The 11,834-nt window shown below is 41.0% G+C and overlaps 1 protein-coding gene across 1 annotated transcript in view; it reads left to right on the forward strand.

Moving 5' to 3' along the window:
- The first annotated feature begins 354 nt into the window (after positions 1-354).
- Positions 355-11,834, forward strand: part of TRDMT1 (tRNA aspartic acid methyltransferase 1) — a 59,653-nt gene continuing 48,173 nt past the window's right edge. The window contains exons 1-3 of the mRNA XM_007460902.1: positions 355-444; positions 9,130-9,187; positions 10,252-10,380. Of these exons, the coding sequence (XP_007460964.1) occupies positions 355-444; positions 9,130-9,187; positions 10,252-10,380 (277 nt within the window). The remainder of the gene's footprint in view (positions 445-9,129; positions 9,188-10,251; positions 10,381-11,834) is intronic.

Below are 11,834 nucleotides of genomic sequence, written 5' to 3' on the forward strand. Positions count from 1 at the left end.
TTTCATTTTAATCCATTAACACTAGAAATTTACTTTGGGTCTGAGGCCGGGAACTACCTTGAGACACTAGGGGCGGAGACTGCAGGGGAAACTCTGTGTGTGTGTGGGGGGGTGGGGTGGGCGGGAGAGTTGCTCGGTTGTCATAGAAACCGTCGGCTCGGCGCCCCAGCCGCCCCTGCGGGCGGAGACTCCCTCCCTCCCGCCTCTAGCCTGGTCCGAAGGGCGGGCGGGGCACCTACCAGGACCCAGTTTGTGAGTCCTGATCCGCAAGGCTTGGATGTAAAGTCAAACCAAAACGGTACCGCCAAAGGGGGAGGGGTGAGCCCCCTGCCCTGTGCCAGTCCCCAATTCGGTATGGCTGTCACCAGCGGCGTGGAAGCTCGGTCCTTCACCCTCGAGGAGGTCACAGCGGGGGAGGGGAGGTCACTGGGCTGGGTTCTGCCGGTGAGGGACGAATCTTCAACGGGATAACTACAGTGCCGCATAGAAGTTAGTGAACACTCAGCAGAACTGTAGGGGAAGCCTGGAGGAAAATCCCTGTCAGTTCTGATCATTGAAAAGAAACATTTTGTCTTGTTACTTCATGTCTGGATACATTTAGGCGCCAGAAGCCCTTAGTTCAAACTTAGTTGCAGTGTGACCTTAACATTTTTGAGCCTGTTTCCTAGTTTTACAACGTGAAAAGTAATTCAGAGATGGAGAATTATGAGGATTAAAGAAAAAGTGGGTAAAACCTTTAATAATGCCTGGTACCTTGTAGCCACTCACAATATTATAGTCACGATTTTATGTATCTTTTCCATGTTGAGGTTTTTAGATTTCTTTGGTCCTAAGTTGGAACTGCAAGGTTTATTTTCAGTGACATTCACTCAAAAATATTTACTGAGCTCCTCTTATGTTCCAGGTACTGTGCTATGCACTGGAGGTATAGAGTGACAAATAGATTTGGAACGCACATGTTTATTCTTAAATTACTATGACAACTGCAAAACTGAAACTTCCCTGCTTCCTTTTTTTAGTACCAAACATAACAAGAGGCTAAAACCGTAAGATACTGACAGTATGTAATGAGTTGAGCACATACATTTTCTGAGCATATATATTGAGTTTTGATTCTAGAAGAGGTTAGTGATTATTAAATTTTTATTGCCTACCAATTATTTGATGGCTCTCTATGTTCAGTTCGCATACCAAAATTTACCAGCAGGAAAACAAAACAAAACAAAACTTTAACATTATTTGCTCTCTTAGTTAATTTTCTAGGATTTTATAATGTCAGCATTTTCTCCATATCTTGAAACCCCTTAATGAACATGATTTTAACGGTTACGTAGTGCTTTATCACAAGCTATAATTCAGCTACTCCTTAAGTGTTGAATGTTAGATATTTCCCCCCATTTTTTTTGCAAGTATAAATGTGCTGCAATTAATTATTCAGCATAAACCTTGATTTTTCTCTTTAGTGTGTTTTCTAGAAGTCAAACTAATTAATAAAAGACTATGTGCTAGGTACTAAGTCAAAAATTATGAGAATTTTAAAAGACTTTTGATAACATAGCAAATTGCTTCTCAGAGGTTTCTGAGTGCCTCCTCAAACTACATATTCCTCAGGGTTTGTATTACCCATTTTTAACCTTTGTGAATTTGATAGGGGAAATTGTATAATTTTAATCTGCATCTTTTGGGGGGTTAATGAAATAGTTAGATATTTTTCCTCGTACTAGCCAATGCAACCTGAATTTGTACACATATTTCTATTACTACTGCTGCCATCCCGAATCTAAGCTGTATCATCTTTCACTTAAATTATTAAAACTAGTTTCCCAGCTGCGCCCCTGCTTCCTTCCCAACTGCTTCCACTCTGCTTTCCTACTCCATCCTTTCTCCACATAGCAACAAAGTGATCTCTTACCCAGTAAACTGGATGGTGTCACTCTGCTTCAGTGGTTTCCCTCTGAGGTTAGAATCACAGCCCCCTCTTCTTTGTAGGCCTGTGAGATCTGGCTTCTGTCCACCTCTTCAACCTTATCTCTCCTCTGCTTCTCTTTTCTAGGCTTGCAGGTCTTCTTTCTCTGTGTTTCTCAAACTCTCAAAGTTCCTGTTATGTTCTGGCCTTTGCTTTTGATGTTGTCTCCACCCAGAGTGCTTTAACTGTAGACTTTTCCACTGCAGCTGCATTTCATCTTCCATGGCTTAGTTCAGAGGAGCCTGCCTTGACTGACCCTGTGATCCAGAGCAGGCTTCCTGCTGCCTCTCTACCTGGACACTCTCTCATCTTTTGGTTTGAGGTCGACGCTTCTCTTCCAATGTTCATTTATTTTATTATTATTATTATTTATTTATTTTGGGGGGTTTACGCGGGCCTCCCACTGCTGTGGCCTCTCCCGTCGCGGAGCACAGGCTCCAGACGCGCAGGCTCAGCGGCCATGGCTCAGGGGCCCAGCCACTCCGCGGCATGTGGGATCTTCCCGGACCAGGGTACGAACCCATGTCCCCTGCATCGGCAGGCGGACTCTCAACCACTGCGCCACCAGGGAAGCCCCAATGTTCATTTATTTGATGTGCCAAAGTTTAAAATTTTTCTGTAATAAAATGCATTGCTGTTTTCCATGGGGTTTTTTATATAATAATACAAACTAATAACAATGCCGATTAACTGCAACAATTATGTCAGGCCCTGTTTTAAGTATGTAATAAACTAGTTAATGGTAGAGCCAGTATTATAACCTAGGTCTCTCTCTTTTTTTAATTAAAAAAACGTTTTTTAATTTTTTGCCCACGTGGCATGTGGGATCTTAGTTGAAGCCAGAGTCTTAACCACTGGACCACCAGGGAAGTCCCTTTAACCTAGGTCTCTTAACCCGACCTCTTAACCATGCTATCTATGTTGTCATTTTTGTAGTTAGATCCACTAATTGAATCTATATCTTAAATAATAAGCAGCCAACAGGAATAATACTGAATTTAAACTTTGGCAAATTTCTAGATAAGGTTTATGACTGAATTTTTTCTGCAGTAAAATATACATAACAAAATGTGCCATTTTAACCATTTTTAAGTGTACTCGGTAGCTTAAGTACTACATTCACAGCGTTGTACAATCATCACTATTGTCTGTTTCCAGAACTTTTTCATCACCCCCAAAACAGAAACTCTATTCTCTAAATAACAGCTCCCCATCTCCTCTCCCCCAGCCCCCGGTAACCACTATTCTGCCTTGTCTCTACTCATTTGTCTTTACTGGGTACCTTATATAAGTGCAGTATACAATATTTGTCCTTCTGTGCCTGGCTTATTTCACTTAGTGTGATGTTTTCAGGGTTTATCCATGTTGTAGTATGTATCAGTACTTCATTCCTTTTTATGGTTGAATACCTTTCCATTATATGCATATACCATATTTTGCTTATCCATTCATCTGTTGATGGACCCTTGGGTTGTTTCCACCCGTTGGCTATTGTGTATAATACTGCTGTGAACATTGGTTTATATGTATGTATCTGAGTCCCTGTTTTTAGTTCTTTTGAATATATACCGAGGAGTAGAATTGCTGGATCATATGGTAACTCTGTGTTTAACTTTTTGAAGAACCACTAAATTGTCTTCTTTAGTGGCTGCACAATTTTATATTCCCAAGGGCAATGCATGAAGGTTCCAATTTCTTTATTTCCACATTCTTGACTTGTTATTCCCTTTTTCTATTTTTTTTGATAAAAGTCATCCTAATGGGTGTGAAAAAATATCCCGTTGTGGTTTTGATTTCCATTTTCCCTAATAACTAAAGAAGTTGAACATTTTTTCAGGTGCTTATTTGCCATTTGTGTATCTTCTTTGGAGAAATGTCTAAGTGCTTTGCTCATTTTGGAATTGGGTCTTTTTTATTGTTCTGTTGTATGAGTTCTGTATAGATTCTGGATATTGATCTCTTATGAGGTATATGATTTATAAATATTTTCTTTCACATAACTGAATTCTAGTAGTTATAAAAGGTATATTTAATTTCTTTGGCAGCATGACAGATTTTCTTCAAACCCAATGGACATTTTAATACATGAATAAACATTTTTCATCCTTAGCTGTATATGCAATATGCTATTGTATTGTTGCAGTAACTACATAGATGCTTCTGTATCTTCTAAGTTTCTTTTAACTTTATTTTATATCTGCATGTCCATGTGTTAACTTAGTCCTCTTTCTGTGGTATTTTTCTTTGTTCCTGTACCACCTCTAGCACAGAAGCACACTTGTGACAGGTTTCTCTGTAGCGGACTGTTGAGTTTATTATTGAATTGGTATTCACTCTACCGTCACGTTGGTAAAACCATAGTTTGCTCAGTCCAAATTTTTATATGATACAAAATTCGTAGTTGCAAACCACAGAATCCACTCTCTAGCTAACATCAGCAGAAAAAATAATTTTAAAGGGCATTTGGGAGCCCACAGAATTTACAGGACACCCAACAAACAGGTCAAGAGAATGGGGTCACCACTCGAACCACATTCCGGGCACCTGCCCCATGAGTCCTCATACTGACATCACAGCTTCCACCAGTGATGCTGGGGACTGGAGGTGAGAAGTGCTGTCACACTTTTGCCCTGAAAGGGACATCTTTACCACCTCTCTTACCAAAAAAGATGAGTTTTCTCATTTGCTTTCTTGCATTGCTATTTCTGAATTGAAGTCATGTGAGAATGCAGTTGGTTGGTGGCCATTAGATCCCATTGCCAGACTAAGGAAGCTGGGAGAGTGAGTTCTGGCTTCAGTTTTGGGAAGAAGGGACTCGTAAAGTGGCAAAATTTTGAACAACAGGAAATGTAGGCAAAGATTCTAGATGTGGCCACAAGCGTAGTAAATGTCATTGCATTCTTTAATACATATTTACCCCTGTACAGGAGCCACTGATTATCACTTTGATATCATTTATGCCTGCATAGCCTGTAGCGTTTGGGCTAGAGAATCTTCCAAGTGAAAACATTTTTCAGAAAGTAGTGGAAATAGTAGTTTCATGAGTTAAATACCAGTGGAACCTGCAAGGACACCTGCAGATATGAATGGTTAGCAAATAAAAATCTGCTTTTCTCATAAAATATAATATCAGAGAAAGAGTAAAATGTGGTTTAAGGTGGTGAATAAAGGAAAGCTCTAGCTGATTACTATTATACATCTGGTCAGCTATTGGGACAGCCTTAAAAGCAAAACGTCTTGCCCTCCCAAATAGTTTTGAAAGGTCTTTCAAGGTGTTGGTTTTGAGTTTTAGCCACATAATACTTATTCATATTTAGTAAGAATTACCCAGCCTTAACATTTTCTGTTAAAAGGATAGGCCTGTCATAGTTATTCATTTTCTGAATCTCTTTTGTCTTTATTTCTCAATGACTTATATTCCAACTTGGGATTCTACCAAACTACTTTGTGATTTGGTGTGCTTATAACTGAATGGGATAAGTACATTATGATGGAATGTAGATTTGAATGTCACCAGGGGTAGTTTTGAAACACCAGTTGTAAGGGGCTGAAATTTGAACTGCTTAACTTTTTTTCTTTTATATTTATCCTTTGAGGTTGTAAAAATATCCTCTTTATGCCTATTTTCCCACAGTTATTCTTGTATGACTTATTGTCAGATTTAAAGTAAAGCAAGGCAAAAATGTGTCCCGTTTAAAAATATGTATCATTTGTTGTTTGGTATCTATGGGAGTTATTAGATTGTTTTTTCTCTGAACTTGAAATACAAGGAAGAAATATGTAGAATGAATTTTTTGTATTCAAAGAGGAGCATCCCAGCTTTCCACTGGGTGACAGAATTACCTTTCTTTTATGTGATGAAAAATGAATGCATACTTCACTGCAGAGTATTTATTACAGTAAGTCCTCTACCTACAAACCTTCAAAGATGCAAGCTGGCATTCACATGTCCAATCAGGTAAGTTCACATGTCTGGCGTGCATTGTCACGTGTGTGCATCCTTTACAAGAGGTTGTGCTTTTGTGTACTTTACTGTACAGTACTGTATAGAGTACAGTAGTGCAGTATCTTTATTTTGAGCCCAGGATGTCTGGAAGCAAGTGTGGAAGCAAGTGTAAAAGCAGTGGTGTTGTAGCTGGTACTGCTAAGAAGTGCCAAGCGATAACAATGGAAACTGTACTGTAAGATTAAAAATGTTTTCTTTATTTTTTGTGTTTGTTTCTTATGTATTATTTGTGTGAAAAGTATTATAAACCTATTACAGTACAGTACCATATGGCCGATTGTGTTAGGTGGGTACCTAGGCTAACTTTGCTGGACTTATTAACAAATTAGACTTACGGACGTGCTCTCGGAATGGAACTCGTTCATATGTAGGGGACTTACGTTACTATATTCCACACATCAAATTACTTCTCCCATGTCAATGAGTAGATGACCAATTTACTCTGTGTTAGGACCTATGTATTGGGTTTTTTTAGGGAGCTCAATAAATAGTACCCCTCTTCTTAATTCTGAACAAAAAGAGAAACAAAACAGAAGAATAAGGCAAATAGGAAATCAAAATCTATATGATTTTTGGGCTTCCCTGGTGGCGCAGTGCTTGAGAGTCCGCCTGCCGATGCAGGAGACGCGGGTTCGTGCCCCGTTTCGGGAAGATCCCACATGCCGCGGAGCGGCTGGGCCCGTGAGCCATGGCCACTGAGCCTGCGCGTCCGGAGCCTGTGCTCCGCAAATGGGAGAGGCCACAACAGTGAGAGGCCCGCATAACGCAAGAAAAAAAAAAAAAAATCTATATGATTTTTATTATGAATAAAGGCTGAGTTGGAGCATGTAGCTTAGTGAGAAGGCCAAGTGGGTCAGCTCATGTTCAACCAGAGAAGTCGGCAGCTTACCTTCCGGGCACAGCTGGAGAAGCAAGCAGAATGTGTGTTCCCTGTGGGTAGCGCATTCCCAAGAGGAGGGGGTTTCTGAGCAGCCCTGGCCAGTTTATTCTTCCCAAATTAGCCAGTTAGAGAAGTCAACTAAGAAGTCCACTGAAGAGAGCAAAAGGATAGGATAGGGGAGGAGTTTAGAGTGAATAGAAACCACTCACTTGGAAGAAACAGCAGTAAATGCCTCCCATTTTACATTAACTTTGCCAACTGCTTTTAGGAATCCTTCAGGTATTATAGTTTTTAAAAATTTTGCAAATCATTCTTTTTAATATTTGATACTTAAACTCTTTCTGACAGTCATTTGGTAGTATCCAATAATTTGAAAAAGGATACCTTGTTTTTACAGCAGCTTGGTCTTAAGTCATTGTTATTTGGCTCCATGGGAGAGTAACAGTGGACAGTGTTTATGTAGGAGAGGCTCAAGGAGAGGCCTCTTATTAGGAGCGCAGTTCTGTCATCAGAAGGACTTCCTAGCTATGTGGCCTTGGGGAAAAATGAAGCTTTCTGTGTCTCAGTGTCCTCTTCTATAAGAGAGGATAATAATAACACCTACCTCAAAGGGGAATTGTGAATATTATGAATTAATAAAAATAAAGCAGTAAATAGTGCTTGGAACATAGGAAGTGCTCAGTAAATATGGGCAACTATTCTCAGAAATCATAAAGTTATAGAAAGTTATTGTATGTTGTTAAAAATGGCCTTTAGAAGAAACTGATTATTAAATACTTGAAGTTGTCAAAGACCTTTCAGACTAGATTTGAATTATACAGGAATAAGCTGGTGAAGGAAAGAATTATTTACAGCTACTATAGATGATATGGAATGAAAATGAAGAGTAAAAGAGAAGGGCATTGAAGAGAGTGGAATATTCCGTTTTGCCCTGTTGACTCCCTAGAAAGCTTACCTTCTCTACTAGAGAACAGATTTCCTAGCCTGGATCCACTTCCTGTTTGTTTTTGTGGCATCTGTCCCAGTGTTTTCTGAAATACTCCGTGTGTTTCTCTGAGTGATAAAATTAATGCCATTATTTAGGAATAAGACAGGTCTGCCACATACTAGCTGTCTAAATATTGGAAAATTATTCAACTTTCTGGGCCCAGGTACCCTGTATGTGAGATGGATATAATACCTCCTCATAGGGTATTATGAATGTAAAATGAAACAGTTGATGAATGAAAAATAATGTGGGTACTCAGTAAATCTTAGTTCCTTTTCTTATTCCCACATTAATTGTAACTAGCTTTTTTCTCTTAGTTGTGTTGGATTCCCTTATTGATAAAATTGGGATAACAATACTAACTTTATAGGCTTGTTAGGATTTAATGAAACAATGTATACATAGAGCTGGTATAGTTCCTGGTACATAATATATAAATAGTACTGATGATGTTACTTAGGAAGTTGAACATTTTCATATGCTTGTTATTTGTATTAATTTTGTGGCTTGTTTATGTTTCCACTGGTATATTCTTTTTTATAATTGGTGTTTGTGGTTCAATTTTGTTATGATATTTTTACCAAGCAGGATTTTGAAGGATGATTGGGAGTTTTCCAGAGAGTAAAAAAGGGAAAGTATGTACCAGACAAAAGGAGAATTCTGTACAGACACACAGGCATGAAATAGCATGGTCTATGTGGATACATACAAGTATTAAGATATAATTGCAATATAAATGCCCCAAGACAGTAGAAGGTGTTTGCAAGTTACCAAATCATGAAATGCCATGTATACCTGATAAAGTGCTTGGATTTTTATCTTCTAAGTCTGATTAGTGAAGGGAGGTTAATGAACCTGTTGGGGTTATGTTCTAGAAATTTTACCCTATGACCACAGGAGGGGTGAGGCGATTAGAGGCAAGGTGGTCAGTTAGGAGGTGATTGTTGAGAGATGATGAATGGAGGCAGAGCCAATAAAAGGAGAAGACTTTTACTCACAAGATATACAGGATCTGAAAGGCAGCAAAACCTGGTACTTATTGGGATGTTAGGTACCCAGATTTCTGACTTGGATGATTTAACAGATGGTACAGTCAAGGTTGGGGAGAAATAATCGGTTCCATTTCAGAGTTACAGAGTTTGAGTTTTCCTTGGGACCCGTGGAAATTGTGCATTTTGGGCTGAGGGAGAGAGGACTGGAGACGGGGATTTATTTTTCTCTATATGCGAGTGTACAGAGAAGAGGACCAACAAGATGGAACACCGAGGGTGCTGTTTTTTTGTGGCTAGGTAGATAAATACAGTAAGTCCCCTACATACGAACGAGTTCGGTTCCTAGAGCATGTTCGTAAGTCCAACAAAGTTAGCCTAGGTACCCACCTAACACAATCGGCTATATAGTACTGTAATGGGTTTATAATACTTTTCACACAAATAATACATAAAGAATAAACGCAAAAAATAAAGAAAACATTTTTAATCTTACAGTACAGTTTCCATTGTTATCGCTTGGCGCTTCCTAGCAGTACCAGCTACATCACCTCTGCTTTTACGCTTGCTTCCGGACATCCTGGGCTTGAAATAAAGATACTGTACTACTGTACTCTGTACGGTACTGTACAGTAAAGTACACAAAAGCACAACCACTTATAGAAGATGCACGTACGTGACAGTGTACGCCAGACACGTGAACTAACATGTGATTGGACATGCGAATACACATTCACATGTTTGAAGGTTCGTAACTTGAGGATTTGTATGTAGGGGACTTACTGTAGTATTCAAGGAGAGAAACTGAGCAGGAAAATTAGAGAGCAAGAAGTAGAACCAAGAGAACATTGTGCCATGAAAATAGAGAGAGGAGGGGATCTCAAGGACTGATCGGATAATACAAGCCAAGTGAAATAAGGATTAAAATGAGTTCTTGGATTAGTTGCCACTTCCTGGCTGATATCCTATGCAACAGTCTTCTGAGGAATTAATCAGTGTGCCTTGATGGTTAAGTAAGTTCAGAAAACTTCACATGACTTTGGCCCTTGAATCATTCTCAGGACGCATTAATGTATCCCAGATGTTGAGAAGCCCTGCAAAAAGACAGTTTGGCTTAAAACAGCACTTCCAAAAAAAACCAAAAAACAACAAAGGGCTTCCCTGGTGGCGCAGTGGTTGAGAGTCCGCCTGCCGATGCAGGGGACGCGGGTTCGTGCCCCGGTCCGGGAAGATCCCACATGCCGCGGGGCGGCTGGGCCCGTGAGCCATGGCCGCTGAGTCTGCGCGTCCGGAGCCTGTGCTCCGCAACGGGAGAGGCCGCGACAGTGAGAGGCCCGCGTACCGCAAAAACAAAACAAAACAAAACAAAAAAACCCAGCACTTCCTCATGCATATGAGCAGGGTGTGCTTTTTTTTTTTTAGCAAGAAAGGGGAGCACCGTTAGCACCCTGTGTAATAGCGTTGTTCCTCAGCTGTCTTGGGAAATGCCTGATGGGCAACTAGAGGACACCAATGGAGCTGTGGGGAGAGATGCCAGAAAGCAGCAGGCTGGTGAGTGAGAAGGCCTAGGGCTGTCTGATTATATCGACAGCTTTGACTAAGTCTAAAGTAAGCTTCTCTGTAGTTTTTCTACGCAGCGGGATGTGTTAGTGTTCCCGTTATCCCTGTTTTGTTCTAAAGATTTGCAAAACTGAGCTCCTGTTCTCCTTACTCCTCCCAAACGTGCCTCTCTTGCGGCCTTCCTCATCCCAGTGACAGGGGTCCCCCTCCTTCCAGGGGCCCAGCCCTAGGTCTTGGAGTCATCTCTGTGTCTTCTCTTTCACTCACATCAGCAAATTCCATAGGCTCTACCTTCAAGCCGTATTTATAATTCCATCCTTCCTTTCCGTCTTCACCTGCACCACCCCATCTCTGTCCTGTTTCGCCAGTCTCATGGGCGCTGAGCTGCGTGTTCAGTGTCGGCCCCGATTCTCCTGCTCTTGCTTCATCCCGAAACACTGCCAGGGGGTCGGGGCTTGGCTCTCACCCTCAGGATGCTCAGTTTCTCTGCGGTGTCTGCACTCAGATAAAGCACCAGGCTGTGGACCTGGGATCTAGGTGCTCCAGCAGCTTTCTGGAGGGGTTGGATACCATGACTCTAAGTGGAGAGGAAGGGAGAGTCATACATGTGAAACAGTAGGGGGAAAACACACACACACACACACACACACACACACACACACCTAGTTCCTAAAATCCTTGTAATTTCCTAAGTGATAAGAGCACTAGGGGCATCTTTTGTTCTAATATTTGGTCTTTGACTCTGGTTCCTGACACAGAGCTCCTAAATCTCTTAGAATTCCCTGGGTGACAGGAATGTCTTTTGTACTAATGAGGTGGCTCTTGTTGGGCTCCTGGATGGCTTCAGAATGGGAACTGGTCACCAGAAAGATCAAGTGATAATTAGAAGCTTGGAACTTTCAGTCCTACCCCCGTCCTCTGGGAAAGAGAAAGGGGCTGGAGATTATCACTGACTGATCATGTTTACATGATAAAGCTTCCATAAAAATCCTAAATGTATAGGGTTTGTAGACTTCTGGGTTGGTGAAGGTATCCACGTGCTGGGAGGCCTGTGCACCCCAATCCCTGAGAACAGAAGCTCCTGCACTCGAGACCCTTCCAGAACTTGCCCTACGTATCTCTTCATCTGGCTGTTTATCATCCGTATCCTTTAAAATATCCTTTGTTATATAATAAACTGGTAAACGTTAAGTAAGTGTTTCCCTGAGTTTTGTGAGATGTTCTAGAAATGATCAAATCCAAGGAGGGGGGTCATGGGAACCTCTGATTTGCAGTTAAGTTGGATAGAACCTGGGGATTTCCTATTGAAACTGGTGTCTGAAGTGGGGCAGTCTTGTGGGGCTGAGCCCGGAACTGGTGGGATCTGAAGCTGTCTTCAGGCAGATACTGTCAGAATTGAATTGAGCTGTGGCATCCAGCTGGTGTCACAGAGAACTGCTTCGTGT

This window comes from Lipotes vexillifer, unplaced genomic scaffold, assembly GCF_000442215.2.
Source record: "Lipotes vexillifer unplaced genomic scaffold, Lipotes_vexillifer_v1.1 scaffold534, whole genome shotgun sequence".
Lineage (NCBI taxonomy): Eukaryota > Metazoa > Chordata > Mammalia > Artiodactyla > Lipotidae > Lipotes > Lipotes vexillifer.